At 35.6% G+C, this 18,283-nt stretch overlaps 2 protein-coding genes across 4 annotated transcripts; one reads left to right on the top strand and one right to left on the bottom strand.

The window, feature by feature from the left end:
* Positions 1 to 1,306: 1,306 nt before the first annotated feature.
* On the bottom strand, positions 1,307 to 10,002 carry LOC113670603 (glycolipid transfer protein). The gene is made up of 6 exons (XM_027186766.2): positions 9,964 to 10,002; positions 9,608 to 9,796; positions 5,928 to 5,986; positions 4,805 to 4,935; positions 3,897 to 4,029; positions 1,307 to 2,128 (listed from the first exon to the last, which is right to left on the bottom strand). The coding sequence occupies exons 2-6, from the start codon at positions 9,714 to 9,716 to the stop codon at positions 1,949 to 1,951; spliced, it is 612 nt and encodes a 203-aa protein (XP_027042567.2). The 5' UTR covers positions 9,717 to 9,796; positions 9,964 to 10,002; the 3' UTR covers positions 1,307 to 1,948.
* On the top strand, positions 3,118 to 18,019 carry LOC113670601 (uncharacterized). Of its 3 annotated transcripts, none has more exons than XM_089189776.1 (3): positions 3,118 to 3,643; positions 12,289 to 12,493; positions 14,068 to 18,019. In XM_089189776.1, the coding sequence occupies exon 3, from the start codon at positions 14,145 to 14,147 to the stop codon at positions 15,819 to 15,821; it is 1,677 nt and encodes a 558-aa protein (XP_089045902.1). In that variant the 5' UTR covers positions 3,118 to 3,643; positions 12,289 to 12,493; positions 14,068 to 14,144; the 3' UTR covers positions 15,822 to 18,019. The 3 variants fall into 3 exon arrangements, with proteins under 3 accessions (XP_089045902.1, XP_027042564.2, XP_089045903.1); XM_027186763.2 differs by lacking the exon at positions 3,118 to 3,643 and adding an exon at positions 9,981 to 10,100; XM_089189777.1 differs by lacking the exon at positions 3,118 to 3,643 and adding an exon at positions 11,314 to 11,330.
* Positions 18,020 to 18,283: the final 264 nt, after the last annotated feature.

Raw genomic sequence — 18,283 nt, 5'->3', positions numbered from 1 at the left:
GAACACTGGGTTCTGGATATCATGGTGCAGGACAGGGTCATTAGTTTGACCAGAAGTCCAGTGTGCTAACCAGTAGGCCAGTAGTGGGGCAAAACACATAACAGTTCTTTATTTTCAGTCTCTCTCTCCATGCAGAAGTATAAATGGATTGATGGATAAGTTCCTAGCAGCATATTTTTGATGCTTCAGGAGAATTTCAGTGTCCATATTGGCCTTCGATCTTCTTGTAGTAATGCAAAAGGATTAAGGTGAAGTCTGCATGTGAGCTTATACAATTTTTTCTTTTCAAGGACAACAGACAGCTTCTTTAGTTTATAGTTCATTAATTCTGACCCTATTATTTTCGCCAAAACATTCTTCTTTTGGTGATTATTTACACCCTTACAATTTTCCTCCCTTCCAGTCTCTCATTTTTCATAATTTTCCTCTAACAAATGAAAGAAACATTGTCCCTGCTTTACTGGTCTTTTTTAGTATGACCCTTTACTGTTCTCCTGATGGTATAAGAGAATTTTTCAACATTAGTGTTTTACCTTTACCTTCAGGGCACACTCCTATCATGAGTCCACAATTTTGAGGGTATAGTGATGTTATGGACTGCATTCAGTTCATGCATTGCTTGCATTTGTTCATAATCTCAACTGCTGGAAATGGAATCTTGTAGAGATCTAAATAACAATATCCTTCCAGGGAAGGAACAAGAACCCCAACCACCCTTTATGCTTCCAGCACCCATGACCTGCTATTTCATTCTTATGAACTGCAGTCTCTTTAGTTCAATCATCACTATTTAAAATATGTTGTCAATTGAATCAGTTTTTGCATGGCTTTTCCCATTATTGAAAATGTTAATACATGGCGATATTGGCATCAGAACAGTGAGTCAATACATTAAATATTGCCTTCACTCGTATATGAAAAACATCAATATCTCTATATGCAATTTATACTCTTCCTTTGCTGAATATCATGATTCAGCTTTCCATGTAGCAACTCTGATATAAGACAATCAAAATGAATGAGAGAGAGCGAAAATACAGAGAAGAGAGTTAATTCTCTCTCTCTTACATGTGTCTGATTACTTGCTCACAACTGCTGTTTCACATCACTCATACCTCGTTAAATGAAGTACCAGTATAGTGCAACTTTTGAATAACATTTTAGTCAAGATATTTGTTTCCTCTTCTAAACTGAAGAAAAGGATCCATCACGTCAAAGATTACACTTTAAACCTTACATACACATCACAGTTTTGCTACAAAGGTTTGTTAACAAAGACTTGTACTTCAATTCAAGCTTAAAACTGTCCCATTAACATTGTTTATTTTGACCAATTCAGACATAAATACCCTTTTGTTTATCTTAATTCAAAGAGCACATTTTAAGTGCTCTTACAATAATTTTCATTATTTGAACAATAACATTGCCCCACCACCATCCTTATCAAATACTGCCTTATTAACATCCAAGTCCCCACTGAATTTCCCCCTTCACCAAAATAGATAATCACTGGCCAGTTTTAAATAAGAAAGAGAAGTTGAAATATTAATTAAATACAAAAATACAGTCATTGCACTAAACAGTTGGCTAACAGAAATCTCAAAAGTTCTATTCTAACATAATAGGGACACCTATTCACACAAAGTTCAGTTTGTTTTGAGCAATACAACTGCTTTCTATCTCCAACAAAGCCAAATGTTTTATTTAAACATCGATATTTATCATCAGTGTCAGGAAAGCTTGTGTCGAAAAGAACTAGAAAAGATTCAGTTACGTCATGACAACTCATTTATTCTTATGAAGAAAACTAGATGTCTATTGATTATCTTAAATTGAAGCCTTTAGACCCGACTGGTTCATACCTCCTATCCCACAGCCATGTTCCAAAATCCCTGAGTAGTTCAAATTCAAATTAACCAGTCCATATTTACCTTACATTCTGCACTTATTATTGCACCTGAGAGGTTTCCAAATTATTTTTTTGATAAAATTGTTCCACAACTTCTAAATTTGCCTCCAAGAGATCAACAAACTCTCTCATTTCCCTCAACACAGTATCTTCGTCTACTTTATTACGACCAAGTTTGTCAATGAAGTCTTTACGGTAAGGCACAGCCTTCAAGGCAAGCTACAGGTAGAAAAGAAAAAAAAGATACATTGTCCTCTTATAATTTAATATATAAATAGGAAATAGGATAGGAAGTTGCTCAACTAAGCAGGAAAACGTCTGATCTTTTAAAGTGTCAGATTTACTACCATCTAAAATTAGACAGTCATTCTAACAGTCAAATACTACACTGTATCAAGATCTCATGAAAACATGACTTGGACTTCAAAACAGTGACAAAACAGACTTTCATTCCTTTTTTTCTTTCAGTTAAATAAATGTTAGTGAAATAAATGATTAAATTTTTAAAACTTTATCAACAGGTGAACAGTATCAGGGACATCACAAAGCATCATACACCTGCATATCATTATACCTTCACAGTATTTCAATTTTGTATCACTCCTCTTAGTGAGCTAAATTGAGGATACTCCAATTATTGCTTGGACAGACAGGCACTGCACAACGCATATCAACCAAGAACAGAGAGTCAAGAATGTGAGATAAACAAGCACTTTATGATGCAGATTACAAACCAAGTGGCATCTCTCTTAAGTGCAAACACACAAGGCTTAGTGATACGAGACATGGATCCAGCACACTTATCACTTCAAAGACTGTACTTAATTATTCCAAGAAAAATATACTGTAACTATTTCCAATTCTTCCCAGTTGCAGTGTTAAAGATTTGGACTCAACAGAGATTTGAGTCATTTTGGATGAGAATCTGCATAAATTTCAAGCTTGGAGCCACATTGGTGTGACACAGTGAGCTTACTGAGTTGACGTCAATCTCTTCCTGTTCAATCCCTACCCAACTAGGGTGCTGTCTGAGGTTTGACCTGTGAAATTTCACACCCCTCACTTAGCTGTTCAGAGAATGGGCCGTTTACTGCATCCTATTAGTTACAACATGTTTTGATCATTTCCACACAGTTCTAACCAATCAGAGAAGATCTCCTGAGCTCCATGGCCCTACGTCATCAATTTGGAATGCACAGTGTCTAACCACAAACATTTCTTCAAGGCAAAATGTAAATTTACAGAGAGAAAGGCCTTTGTTGTGTACACTCAGAAAAGTGGTGATCAGTGCTTAGAGAAATGCCATGAGGTTGGGGAGTGAAAAGCCACCAAGCTAGGCTACAAATTCTGGTTTACAAGTCCCAATCAAACTCACAGGGGTAGTCTAGGATAGCTCTAGAAAGATCTTCAATGGGAGTGCCTACAGCTAAACATCAACACTGTTTGTGCTTGAAGCTTTCTTCTTGTTGTTGTTGTCCCATGCAATGAGTAAAATCATGTTTTCAAGTGAATACTTCACAACTGAGGATCTTCACAACTTTCTATGAGCTTGTTGGTGTTCAAGTTGGGAAGTTGTGAGGAATCAGGGATCTACACGTGGATAAACATGTTCAAGAGCAGTGATGGATAACGTTGAGGCGGGATGAAAGATGAAGGTCTTGAACCTAGCACCTCAAGATTAAGAGACACTGCTTAAACAAAATATTAACACGTATCCTCAACATCATCTCCAAGGTAAGACGTAAAGCCCAATCACAAAATCCTGATTCCAAACCTTAAACAACATGTGGAAATCTAATCTCTTTCAAATACTGTGGCATCCATAGTACACTGTATTACATAATTTGAAAGCTTGTTTTAGCATGCAACCTTTCTGCCTTATTTGTGGAGGAAGCTGCCATTGAAACTATTTTTAGGTATCTAAAAAAAGGTGACCTTCTGTATGGCCATAATGTCAAAAAATCATGTTTTTACCAATGTAACTTACTGAGAAAACTCCCTGAACCATCCACCCATGAAATCTCTTCAGAGAATTCTCATATGCCTTTTTGGCGCATTTCACAAGATCTTCCTCACCAGTCAGAACCTCTCTCAGAAAGACTATGATAAATCGGAGAGCCCTGTAGAAAAACATGTTAAGGAGAAGTAACTACCACAATGTTCCGAATTTCATGATGAAATGGCATCATTCATAATAATGTTATTTACTTTCTATGCTGACAAGCACATGTATCTTGCATAACTATGAATAATGACTACAAAATGGTGAAATAGCTTAACAAGATAAATCTATGAAAGTGTGCAACTTTATGGTGACTTTTCTTTTCTAAGACCCGTTTACGCCTATTTCACATCGCGTATCTGAAGAAAATCTGTTCGTCAAGGCTGCAGAAGCAGACACTTCTTTGTTACATATGAGAAACTGGTAGGCAACCATGGCATGGTGCGAATTGTAAGTTTTTCATCGGCAGTTATAACAGTCATGCTGAAAGGAAGAGAGTTAGCATGTATACTTTTTTGAAATCATTATTTTCATTTTCCAGATTTGTAGTTTAACCTTGAATCAAATCAAATGGCCTCAGCAAAAGAGAAGTTGTCAAAGGGCTTGCCTTGAAGATGAAAATTCTCTGTCTCCATAAAACATTTTAAACAGTGCAATCAAAGTGAGATTCAGTTCCGTTTAGAGTGTTTCACCCAGCCATCAGGAAATTTATGTTGCTAGGAAAATCTTCAGGCTTCTTCCCAGAATTTCCAGACTTCTTTCTCAATACTTACAAATGATTAAGAATGACTTAGCACACGAAAACACTGAACTTACAATAATAAGATACTTCATATCTCCCTGATGTGTTGCACAGATAGTTTTGAAATTGAAAACCTTTCAACAAGACAAACCTTTTCAACCATAACAAAGCATCTGTAGCTGAGTTCTTCGCTTTGGTAGAATTTTCTGCCATTTCACTTTCTACGATGTCTTGTAAAGTTTTAAACTTTTCTAGGTCTTTGGTGAACTTTTCTCTTAGTTTCTGGAAGGAAACGTAATGAGGGATACATTAGTACTTTCTATAAAAAAAAAAATACCTGAAAAACAAGGCTTGAAATTCAAATTAAGGTGAAATGCATTCACTGGTTTGAAATTTAAAGAAATTTAAGATAAGCTTTTACGCTTCCAGTCTGAAACTTCTCTGCTAACAAAAGTTGGACTTGGTGGACTCTGAATTATGAAGTCCAAAGTCAAGCAATGCCCTGTTAATCCTGTTGTGTTCTTATCAAGACATCTTACCCTCACAGTGTCTCTCTCCCTATCCAAGAGTATAAATCAGCTCCAGGGAGCTATCAGGGAGACTCAATCAAATACTGGGAGGTACCCTGTGATGGACTAAGATCCCACATTCAGGGAGAGTAGCCACAACCCTAATCATTTAACCCTTTGGACCCTGACAACACTATCTATATTCTCTCTACTCTTATTCATACATTTCATTCAGTAATGACAAGGAGAATTTGTTTTAATTAATAATCAATGCTTCTTCTGTTGGTGATCATTTCCTTTATTCTCATGATCTAAATCAATAATTCAGCAGTGTTACTGTAAGGAGAAATAGTTGCTGGTCACTCTTGGGGTTTGAGGGGTCATTGCTATGGAAATGAGAATAAACTCTGGGGGGTACAAGCCAAACTGCTCCAAAAACAAACTTCCTGTTTTCTGCCAAAAAACCACCCAGTGGATCAATACAAAGGAGGTTTTTTCACAGCTTTTGAAAGCCAGAGAGACTCAGCTACACTGCTATAGAGTATCAAAATAAATTTTAAAAAGAAACTTATCTTAAAAGTACACTTCATGGTTCCTAATCTAGGAAATGTTAATCATTTGAAGAAAAAATAACAAGTGATAAGAATGCTGAAGTGGACAGTATAGAGTCTATAGTCTGACTTACTGTTTCAGTAGAGGTTATACTCTATCATAAGATAAAAACATCACAAGATAACAAAAAGCATAACTTTGAAAAGGCCTTACTTTTATGTTACCATTGATGTCTGATTTGACTGGAGCAAATGCTGTTGGCCCTAACACATCTAAAAAGAAAACAATTGTTTTTATTTTTCATATACACTTTTCTCCTTAATTTAAGCTCAACAAGTCAAATAAAATTTAAAATCAGTGGAGCAATCCTTTTAACCAGTTGAATTTCTGAGAATTACAGGTGATTTTAGGCATTGAGAGGAAGTATTTCAGGTAGTAAATTTCACTGGTTACCACCTGATAAGGAGAAAACTGCACATGTACACCTGCCATTTCCCTTGCTTCAAAGATGATTGTGGTTAGTTGACTATTATGTCACATAGCCCCAATTAAAATTTATCCAATAAAGGAAACATTTTCAGCAAGAGTATCCATCCCTCATGGAGAACATTTGTTAATGTATTCACTCCCAAAATCTCAGATCCTCTCATGACCATTTTTCCTTATGTTTATCATCTATCAGCTTGCTAATGTCTTGATATTATAAGGAGGAAAAACTTCCTGACCACTCATAAAAGAGTGAAAGGATTCAGAGATATGACTCAAGTCCTACTAAAGCCAGAGACATGGTACTTGCTCATTTCTTCAAAGCCGTTACTATACATTCAGAAAAATGCTTTTGATCTCTATAAAGAGAAAAAATACAGCAAAGAAATCCAGGCCTCTGGGCAAAACAATTCACATTTTAAGGGGAACAAGAAACACCTCCAAACTTTTACTAATAATAACATCTAGTATCTCACTTAGATAAGTTTCTCAATGCCTCTGTTAAACATTTACTTCAAAAAAAGAACATGTGGTATGTTTTTTTTAACACCTGTTTGTTTCTTTTTCTCACAGGAAAGTCCTTTTTTTTTCATTCAAACTCTAAGAGTCATTAAATAACATAATGGATGAGTGTTTCTACTGAATATTTATAATATATGTGGCAGGTAGTGTTTCTACCTTTTGAACCATTTTCCTAGAGCTGTTACTTACAGCATCAAGAGTTAAATATATCCTAAGATAAAACATCAAAGAATATCTGATAGCACTGTATCAAGGCATGTGGGGCATATTTACATAACCTTCTGGTTTTCCACATGTTTTTGAAGCATTACATATACACCTTAGAGGCAGGATACCTGTACAATGTACAGGTAATGATACACTGTAATATAACCCTGGATATAAAAAGCTTAAGAAACAACTATTTTAGAAAAGGGTGGATAAATCAGGAAGTTATAGCATTTCCTTTAAAGTGGCATTATAAGGATTAAATATCAGTGTATCCTGGAAAAAAGGCAGATAAGCTTTTTCAAACATTTTCTGACTATATTTAGTCTTTTTTTTTTTTTTTAAAGTTTAGTTTGGAAATCATGGATGCGAATGAATGTCGTCACTTCGCGATGCCTTGAGCATCAAACTTGAAAGTCAGGAAGGTATTAGTTTGGTGCAATCATGCGATTGCTAAGAGACAACAGATTCAAATAATATAACAAAAATAGGCACAGATTTACATACATGTTCATATGAGACTTATTAATGACAGTTGTATAGACAACAAGCTTGAAAAACTCCCCTTTTGAACAAAAAGGTGGCATACTTCCGGAAAGAAATTCATTTTTCCGTGTTGAATCACCATTTGCTATTGAGATTGTGTTACAACATCATGGTATTATTTATTGTTTGAGTCAAAAGGTCAGATGACCAAAATTTGACAGTCACGTGCTTTGTACAGTCAAACCTTGATTATCCAAACTCATGGGGACTGTGTTTAATAGGTAGGATAATCAAGAGTCCATATGAATCCAAATGACCAGAGAAGCTAGTCCAATAACAGAAAAATTCAGATAATCGTAAAATCCAGATAATCAAGGTCCTGAAAATTAAGGTATTACTACAACACTTCACAGCACTAGCAGCACAGTCACGTGCTCAATACAGTCAAACCTTGATTATCCGAACTCACGGGAACTGGGCTTAATAGACAGGATAATCAAGAGTCTAGATAATAAAAAATATCAATATAAATGACCAGAGAAGCAAGTCAGAATAAGCGAAAAGTTCAGATAATCATAAAATCCGGAAAATCAAGGTCCTGATAATTAAAGTTTTGACTGTACTACCTCACTAGCTTGTCAAATGAACAACAATAAAAAATGCCCACAACCGTACGAATCACACTCAATACTACAGCACGCATCCTTGTTCTGCAACAATTAGCACTACTTTTGGCTAAATCAATTAATATCCATTCTTATAGGATCACTCAATTAGCACCCAACTTTCCTATGTGGATGAAAAATTCTGCCATAAATGATGGAATTTTGAAAGCAATAATATCATTTCGAAATGCATAATTAGAAAGTTAGTCCTACAAAAATTCATATTTGCCAGAAATATAATAACCCAACCACAGAATTTTCCAAGTTTCCAAGTCTGGTCATCTATTTTTTTACCTTCAATGTTTCTTCCTTAAAATATCTCACTACTTGCATATAAAATCACTTCCATCCCACTTCCCCTTTCCAAACCTCTCCCTCGAAGATCATGGGGGCGTCCTTAATGTGATTGATATGATGAAGTGGATTGTGCAATTAAAATGCAAGACATGGAAAAATGCATTGTTCACATGCTGAGACAGTCAACCACACCTCTTTGGCAAACTGATAAATCACATTCCGATCATCAAATTGTTAACCACCCTAAAATATCATAGGACTAGCTATCCTAAAAGAGCCTAAATATCACTTTCTGTAGCCAAACTAATTACATGTTGTTCATTTGTAGATCATGTTCACTTCCATATTGCAATTGATGACATAAGGATTGCATGATTTTGCTAAACTGCATTATTGCCAAGACAAGATGCCACACAATACTCCTTTGCAGACTAGCAAATTCACATTCCTATCTCCAGTAATTATCTAGTTTCATATCATCCAAATAGTGCACCCATATAAACTGCTGTTGTAAAACTTGTGGCAGGCAATTCAAAAGAAAAACCTAACATTTTTGTGCACTGCAATAGAGCTGTGCAATGTGGCACATTAAAATTTTCCTTAGCCCTCAATACTTTCTTCTGATTGCTTCCAATCTTTCTCTATTCTGACGGTGACTAATATTTCTCTGAGCATATCAATACTTAGCCGACGCTGAAATCGCGAATTTGCGGCTGATAACTGATTAGTAATTATTGCAAGTGTCAGTCTAACGGCATAATTCAAAAATGCATTTGGCCATTGTTTTCAAATCAACATAAATTTTCACGATTCAATATCGTTTTATTTCCTTTCCAGCGTTTTTCAAATTGATCTGCAGTGTTATTCATCCAGATCATGCATGAATAATTTAAGAATTTAAAATAGCTGTGGGAAAAATAAGCTGAAGTTTCACAGCAGAAGCGTCTGCCAGCGCTCTAAACAGCAGGTCAGAGTTGTTTTTTAGATCCCACAAAAATACTAAATTAAATTTCGAAATGACGAACGCGCCAAACTGACCTTAATGATTTTACACAGATGAACTCTCGAATAAATCAGTTCTTGAAATCAAAGTGAAATCATGGCACATGATTTGACACGTAAGCATTGGTAATTACGCGGTAGTCTAAACATGATGTAAATTTTCATTGCATGAGCTGTACATTCGAATATGTCTATAGCGAATTTTATCTTAGAATGAAAGGTGCTTACCGAAAAAGGGAACTACTTCACTTGCTGCATCTAAGAATGATTTCGTTTCAATTCTGATATCCTCAGGGATAGATAAAAACTTGTGTTCTGCTTCGGTAAAGAACGACATGGTTTTTCCGGCGTGCTCGAAAATTCGGTTTTGATAATTAGCGCCGGTGAAGGTCGTCTTCTTGTACTGACTGGGGTGGCCTAGGGAAAATAAGTCTGGTTACCTTTTATTTCACCCTAAAGCACCCGCATTACATAAAATAATCACTTCCAAACTATCGAAATATTAAGAAAATCTTATAGTATAGAAAAAAAAATTGTACTTTGGACAGTTACGTGACATTTTTAGGCCGATGCGTGTTGCACACCTCTCCTCCACCGAGAAAAAATTTTGTCACGTCATTCATGAAGACCGAGAAAATAAAGATCTCTGGGAAATGTTTTGTTCAGTTTTTATTCTAATATGGCGTCCGAGTTATCACGTATTCAAGTCCGGCAAAATGAGGTAAATAATACAAACTTTTTTCCATTTTGTTACAAGAAGAAAGAGAGAAACGACTTTACCAACGATAAGAGATTTTGATTGAAAGGAAATGGAATTTAAGTTTTCGAGTTGTGACAGGAGTCACGTTTTCATTCACTGACAAGAATGTGTGAATCAATTGTCAACGATTTTAACGTGTTCGCATTTTTTATTGAATTCTTTCTCGGAAGTAGGGGCTTGTTTTTTGTAGACGAAATTGCTTAAGATGAAGGGAATTTTTTTTTCGTTTGATGATCGAATGTTATTGTAATTTACTAGAGTTTTGAAAATTTGCTGAAGATCATTCACTCTAGAATTTTGCAGTTTTGAGCGCGTGGTTTGGTGATGTTTCATTTATAGATATTCACTTTACTCAAACATTTCGAAAAAGGAGTTTTAAGTATAGAATACGAAAGGGAAATGTTCAAAGAAAATGGAACCTTACTTGATTCCTATTTCCATTTTTGCTCAAGTGATTTTTTGATAAATGGAAACCAATGAACATACTAATGGTATGACAATGAGGTTTTGGGCATGTAAATGTTGTTCGTAAACGTAATATGTAGTTCTTATATATACTGAGAGCTTTGATGAACGTATCCTACGTCACTGGTGTTAAAAATACTGAATCGTATTTAAGTTTTCATGATAAGTCTATATTTTTCACAGGTATTGTGATTTAGGTTGGGTTAAAATACAGTCTCACCCTGTGAGCTAAAACGTGTACTCTGAACCGCCGTTGATTTTTCATTTCTGGAACTTTTGTATTGATTGAATTTATACGTATTGTCAGGGTTTCTATTGGAAAAGTTTACAGGTGTGCCCTCTAAAGTGTTGTTAATTGTTGAATTCAACATCAAATGATGTACAGAAGGTTGTTCTGATATATTATACTTTAGTCATTACATCATCATGTTGTTTTTTTGGGCTGTTTCAAAAATCAAAGACATTCGTAGCTTATTTCTTATCTAGGGTGGATCTAAGCTCTTTGTCGCAAAAGTAGAGGGATAATTACCTGTCACAATAGAATAGATTAGACATGCTTACTTTGATGATGAAGTTAATTTTGGTGATTATGATGAGATATACAATGTAGTTCACCTTTTTTTTTTTTAGTTAGTATTCCCAATGGAAAATGATGTTTACCAAATTTGAATTGCATGCGTTGAAGCACGATTGTCTGCAAACTGTGGGATTTTGTTTTGACTAGTGGTATGCACCATTTTGTCCTATTTTTCTGCCAAAAAAATGTTGATGTGAAATATGAAATGACTGTTTATGATGGTTTGACTAAGAAAATATTTTGCACATTGTGGTGCAAAATATATTCAGTGAGCAGAACTTGCACTCATATGTCATGCAACCTACGCCTCAATCTGTTCAATTGCGGTACATGCGAGTGGTGTAATCCAGAGTGAAAATCAGTGAATTGCCAACATTTCACTAGTTAAAATCTTATCGGCATGCTGAGAACTAGTTTTTAGAATTTTAAATAGATGGCAAGGGGTGGGTGGATCTATGTGTTTATGCCATATTGACCAACTGCTTGAAGCCCAAACACAAATGTAATTGTACTCTTAACTTTCACACAATTCTCTTCAAATTAGTTGACTTTGTGGAACAACAAAGGAACATCAGTCAGAATAAACCTCAAAATGCTGGAAAATGCAACTGCAAGAGTCAAGATTTTCAGGGAATTTTCTAAAGAAGCCTGCATCTCTTTAAGAACAAGGGCTCTCTAGGCCTTTAAACTATCCACTTGCTATTCTGAACTACCCATTTTATTGAAAGAACTATGTTTAAATCATTTTCCCTTTCATTCCAGTGGTTTCTACCATTATAAAGAGTTTCAACAAAATCCAGCAAAATTACTGCCTTTTTTCTTTGAAACTAATAACATAAGACTAAAGATAGAGCTTCTGCCTACTTTATAGTTTTTGCTGTGTACTTTAAAACTTACTGTAATCCCTGTTTCTCTGTCTGTGTGTTCTCTGTTGTAAACCACTTACCTGGGACACTGTTTTGAATAACAATCCAATACTCTGTGTTTTTTTTCAACCAGATTTGGTAAAATGACATCACAGATGATAGAATTATTGTGAGTAACAATTTAAGATCTTTACAAAGCACAACTTGTGCTTATTTGAAACAATATTTCTTTTGCTTGTAGGTTTTACTTTTCAAGAATGGCCAACCAATCCTTAGAGTTGAACGTGGAACAACCTTGAGTGTCATTAAACTGCTTTACCAAGCAGATCCCAGCAATAAAGGAACAGTGATTGCACTGAAGCCTGATACAAATGATCCACTGCCCTGTGTATTAACATTAGATCAATCTCCTCTGGAAGAAGCAAAATATGAAATAATCACTCATGGTAAATGTACTCAAACATTTAGTTTTAGTTTAGTTTTTCTAGTTAGATCATTTAAGCTGGTTGTGGACAAAGATAAGACAAATTTGAGTGACACAAATTGGAACTGAAAAAGAGCAACATTAAGAGCAGTACACACAAGTTTGACAAAAATTGAATGTAAACGATAATACAGCACAAGATCATCAATTTTTCTCTCAACAATTATATTTTGCATATAAACTTATGCTTTTCAACAAAAAGCACCTGAAGGAATGTATTTGATTTAAACATTATTGGCACTTTGTGGTGACTACATGTAAAAAATTTGGGTATTTTCAAATGCATGTACAATTACAACATTTAAATTGAGTGGTGACTAAATGCAAAAAAGTCTTGACAAATTTTTCTTCAGGAAATTTTGAATTTGGTTATTGCGTTTGCATTTGAAAATGCCAAAATACTTAGTAACCACATAGTGTCAATCATGTTAAAATCGAACACCTTCCTATCTCCTCAGCACAATTACTGTGCAAAATTAAATATTATCATGGACATCTGCATGAATGCACTTATGTAATTGTGTATGCATTTGAAAACACCAAGAAAAACATTTGATAACTACAAAGTGTCAATCATGCTGAAATTGAACATCTTTGTTTAGATTCCATTTGCAGGAGAGCATGCAACATTTAATTCTTGAGAGAAAATGACCCCTTACTGTGTAGATGATTATATTTTATATTCTTTTTGCGTTCTGCATGGTCATTATAGACTTCTCCATTGTCTATCATCTCAACTTAATTACTGTGCCAAAATTAAATATTTTGGCAGGCTTGTGGGTGAATAGAATGTTGAAGCAAGGTTAAATGTGCTTGATTGAACAGAAATGATAACAAATATTTTTGCAAAAAAATACAAATTCCAAGTAATTTTCCTTCTCAAAAGCAAAATTACAGTAAAATCTGTTTGGACCATTCAACCCTTTAACTGCTGAGAGTGACTAACATCTAATTTCTCCCAACAGTATAACCCCTGCATCACACAGTAAGGTCATGAGAATAAAGGAAATGATCACCAACTAAATATCCACTTGATTGATGAACAAATTCTCCTTGTCAACACCTTAGGAAATGTATAGAAAACAGTATGGAGTATATGCATACTGATGTTAGGGTGTAAAGGGTTAACTCACTGAGGTGTACAACATGTAACTTCTCCCTAGAGTATCTAGTCATTATCCAGCAAACAGATGCTGAGAATACTGAAACTTATCTTGTAGAAGTTGTTATCTTGATCTAACTCTTAATCCTTGTTACATATTTACCAGGAAATGTGTAGCATCAAGAGGGGGGAATTAACAATTGGATCATGGGAGTTAAAGAGTAAAGAAGCTAGCAAATTCTGTGTTTGACTCTGTAACAGACCAAAAAGTTAAGCTTCTTATCATAACACAGTTGTCCAAAACATACAGTACTGGAGACCTGTGATACATTAAGTTTCTGTTGAGGGGATTCAAACTCAACTTTCTATGGCCAAGATTTAATTTGGATTAACAGCTTTGTTTTAAAAAGAAATTGTTCATGTTTTTTATCCAGAACCAGGAAATCCTGTGCAACCAGTTTCCAAGGAAGACGCAAATACTAGACAGTTTTCTGAGGGGAACAGTTCCACTATGGCAAGGTTACCACACTCGTTAAATCTGCCATTCAATCCCCCTCAAGGAACATCATCAGTCATAACACAGCCTGGGCAACCTGCTAGCCTTGTAACACCTTTAACTCTTGCAATCTCACCTGAATCTGACACTAGAAATTCTGCAAATCACAGAGAAAACAATAGAAGCTCTTTGCTTTTGGCAAGAAGAGATGGTACCTATTTCCCCACTCGCTCAAGCATTCTTTCAGTTTCACGTCGCAAGAAGACAGCTAGAAAATCGGTTTTCCAACGCAAAGTGTCTCCAACATCAAGTCCTAATCCTGTCCTTCATGGGAAGGCCATGCATGGAGAAGTTATTTATTCTACAAATTTACTGTCCGAGAAAAACAGGGAGGGTTTTGATGCAGTTGCAAATGAGTCTGCAAGTCATCCTGAAGCTGTTGATTCCCCAGGACTGTGTGACAGCACCGAAAATGGAAACTATCGACCTTCCTTGCAAGGAACAGGGGAAGAGATGGAAACAGAAAACCATCATAGAGACATCTATAGCAGTGATACTGTAACAGCATTTTCAGCAGAAGATTCAGCAGGCTTTGCCAATTTTCCAAATCTTGAAAGCTCTTCTACAAATGGGTCAAGTCCTGCCATTAGTGATGACCATCCAGCTGTTATTGACATCCACAGTGACTCAAGGGAAACTAGTGGTGGAGAGAATGACTCGGACTCAAACTTTGTTAGTTCAGAGAACAGTCCTCTTCAAAACCATGGTGGCCGAGGGCTGAGCTCACATAGAAACAGTCAACAAGGTTCTCACTTAGATATTCATGAGGCACAAACCTTTCTTCCAAAAACAGCAATAGTAGTCTTACCAAACACAATCCAAGTTAAGACAGAACCCAGTGAAGTTCTTTCCATGTCAAATGGCCACTCACCAGAGCCAAATACTTCTGAGGAGAGAAGTCAACCACATTTGGGTAGTAGCCCTGAAAGAGAAAACAGCACCATGGGTCCTTCTGTGCAGAATTATGCCCTTAGCCAACAAGTCTTGCCAACAAGTTCTCAAGATGGCCTTTCAGCACCAGTTCATTCAGGTCCATCTCTGCCAAGAGTTGTTGATGTTGTGGGTGCTTCTCCTGATCAGGAGGACCACACAGAGAGTGCTGCAACACACCCCCAGGGTGGACCTTACCTGGATATGAAGGAGTACAGCTGTGATATCTGCCATAAGCAGTTTGACTCTGCAAACTCTGTGCTTCGTCACAAACGTTCCCACACTGGAGACCGACCCTACATCTGTAAAATCTGCGGCTGGGGCTTCAACTTAAGTGGAAATCTAAACCAGCATCTAGCGATTCACCAAAAGGTCAAGCCTTTTAAGTGTGTCTACTGTGGAAAAACCTTTGCTCGTTCCAATGTGCTTAAGGCTCATGTTCGATGCCACACAGGAGAACGGCCATTTCAGTGCCAGTTATGTGGAAGCAAGTTTATTATTGGTCATAACTTAAAGAAACATATGGTGACCAGACATGGAATTAAGGAAGACGACAGAATCTTTTCACAAAATGATGCCACTGAGGACAGTGGAAGATCTCACGATAACGTTTTCTCACAGAATAATACCTCAGAAATTAATGGTAGGTATCAAAGAAGTGACAACAGTGAAAATATCAGCATACCAAAGTCACGATCATAAAGATATATTGTTGTATTCAATATTTTTCTCCAAGTGCTGTTAAAAGATTATTTTTAATGCATTAGATATCTACCAGACATTTATTGAGCCAGTCTTACGCTTTTTAACCAATTTTAGAGATTTCATTTTGATTATATATATATTAAGTTATTATCCTCAAAGTATGAAAATAGCAATTATAAATTTTGAGAAATCTTTTGGTCATTTTGCAATAACAAATTAACAAAATCAAGAGTCATCAGCCATCTCACTCCCAGGATTGATCAAGTATTACTTTCTCCCTACAATATCCATATATTTTGAAGCAGAAAGGTGATGAGGGATATCATATTATTTCTCACCAAATTCTCAGATCTGTAATTATAAGAAATGTGTGGCAGTTAGTGAGGAGAATTGATCTTTAGAGCTTGGGAGGGAAATGGTTCTTAGTGAGAAGGATACATGTCTTATTTCCAGCTTTTTCTTGATAATTGAAAAAAAAAAAAAAAAAAAAACAGCATTAGTGCTGCTTTATATTTTATTGAAATTATTTAAGAAGATTCAAGAATTGGTGATGAAAGATTTATAAAGGAGGGAAAATTGTTTTTTTTCGTTGTTTTTCTGTGCAAATTTTTGTTCCCTTCTTTGCTCCAGTATTGTAAATGTTAAGTTTAGTTAACCCTTTAATTCCCATGAGTGACCAAGACAGAATTTCTCCATACAATATCAATACAATATCAAGTAGACGAGTGATGAGAATAAAGAACAATATCAATTAGGGGAGTATAAGTTGATCTTATACTAAATTCTCCCAACTAACATCACAAGAACTGTATGGAAGACAGTAAGGAGAATTACCAATGAGATCTTGGGAGTTAAAGGGTTAAGGAAGTCATGATTAAATGAATTTGTTTTAGTGTATCCAAAAGAACTAGTAGTTATATTGCCATATGGTAAAATAGGAAAATGTTATGATTAAGTACTAAATCTGCTAGTGTACCTGCACTGATCCAGGGGTTTTGATAAAAGGCAGTTACCAGCAGTCTACTGCTGCCTGTGCGACCTGTCACCGCTGTTTGTTTAGCCTGTGAGCTAACTGTTATGTTTGGGTTTCTCCTAACAGCACAGCCTGCTTATGGGAAAAGTCATTGAAACCCTTGCTAATCACATAGTTGTTATTCATCTAAGATTTGATTGGGGAAACTGGACATGTAGTCAACTTAGAGGTTTGCATAAGATACAGTTTTAAGTTAATTCAAAACACAGCATTTAATCTTAATTGATTAGTTATTTAATTAAGTAAAAATAAATTTTAATTAAACTTGTCACAAGGAATGTGCATGTACACTGTATCACATAGATATTAATATAAATGAATATTCAAATTTTATTATGTTGTTTAAAAGAGTGTTGCTTTATTTTTTATTGGAGGGCAGTAAATATATTTAGCAATTTGTGAAACTAGGAAAGTTTTTATGAGAAACAGGAAAGGCAAGTATCCGGGGTTGTCTTTAAGAAATGTAAGGCATGTACAGTCTGACTATTTCGGTGGCTGAAGTGAATTATGCTTTGGAAGCCAGCATGGCCTGCGCTTTTAGGGAGGTTGGGACACATGCATTTGTATCTTTGATTATAATTCAATTAGCCGGCATTAATTGATGTGACAGCCAGAAGGTTTCCTTCGTCTGCCACCCTGAATATCAGCCCTGGAGGGTTCTTTCCACTACATTAAGCTCTTTAAAAATTTTCAAGTTTTGTATTAGCTGCACCATCTATTGAAAATCCTACTTCATTAGGATCACAAGGACTTATTGTTAGTATTTGGATTTTAAGCAAATCAAAAGATGCACATGCACACCATTGTTTATTTTATGACTTTAATTTTAAATGGGTTGTGCTATTACCATGTAATATACATGTTTATTTGACTTTATTTTTCAGAACAAATATTCCTAATTACGTCATTGTTCATGAGTCAAAAGCTTATTGCTGTTAGTAATGAAAAGGCATCTTGTTGTGTATTTATAACTTAATCACAGAATTTATGTAGAACAGAGTATTATAATTTCACTAAAGCGGACTATTTTTACATTTTTTGTGTACTCTCAATATGTATTTCCTGTTAGATATTTTACTATATTTATTGCCATCCCGAAGAACCAGGGAAAACACAAGTAGCACAGAATGCCAGCTAAAGTAATAAAAGATTATTAAAGGCCTCTCTAGAGTCTTTGTGTTTTTTCATAACAAACCAGTTACCTAGTAATACGTCAGTCAATTCAAAGCTTCAAAATCCCACCCTCCTTCAGAGGCCAACCTCCTAGGGCATATGAACCAATGAAGACTGGTTTGTTCAAATCCTCAGCCCTTTGGGTATAAGGGCCTATCCAAATTTTTTCTTTGTGAAAGGAAAAATCAGCGACCATGACTTATTTCATAACTATTTAGCTCCCATGAGTGACTGAGACAGAATTTCTCCTTAT

This window comes from Pocillopora damicornis, chromosome 12 (assembly GCF_964200805.1).
Source record: "Pocillopora damicornis chromosome 12, jaPocDami1.2, whole genome shotgun sequence".
NCBI classification, from domain to species: Eukaryota; Metazoa; Cnidaria; class Anthozoa; order Scleractinia; family Pocilloporidae; genus Pocillopora; species Pocillopora damicornis.
The sequence above is the reverse complement of the archived record's forward strand: the minus strand, read 5'-3'. Positions and strand labels throughout refer to the sequence as shown.

What these genes read in the sequence shown, in the direction of transcription:
- LOC113670603 (XM_027186766.2), bottom strand. Translation starts at nt 9,716, where the DNA reads ATGTCGTTCTTTACCGAAGCAGAACACAAGTTTTTATCTATCCCTGAG. An exon ending in TGAAGTAGTTCCCTTTTTCG is followed by an intron (nt 5,987 to 9,607) that starts GTAAGCACCTTT and finishes TTTTCTTTTTAG; the next exon opens with ATGTGTTAGGGCCAACAGCA. An exon ending in TGGTTCAGGGAGTTTTCTCA is followed by an intron (nt 2,129 to 3,896) that starts GTAAGTTACATT and finishes TTCTACCTGTAG; the next exon opens with CTTGCCTTGAAGGCTGTGCC.
- LOC113670601 (XM_027186763.2), top strand. Translation starts at nt 10,059, where the DNA reads ATGGCGTCCGAGTTATCACGTATTCAAGTCCGGCAAAATGAG. An exon ending in TTCAAGTCCGGCAAAATGAG is followed by an intron (nt 10,101 to 12,288) that starts GTAAATAATACA and finishes TTTTGCTTGTAG; the next exon opens with GTTTTACTTTTCAAGAATGG. An exon ending in ATATGAAATAATCACTCATG is followed by an intron (nt 12,494 to 14,067) that starts GTAAATGTACTC and finishes TTTTTTATCCAG; the next exon opens with AACCAGGAAATCCTGTGCAA.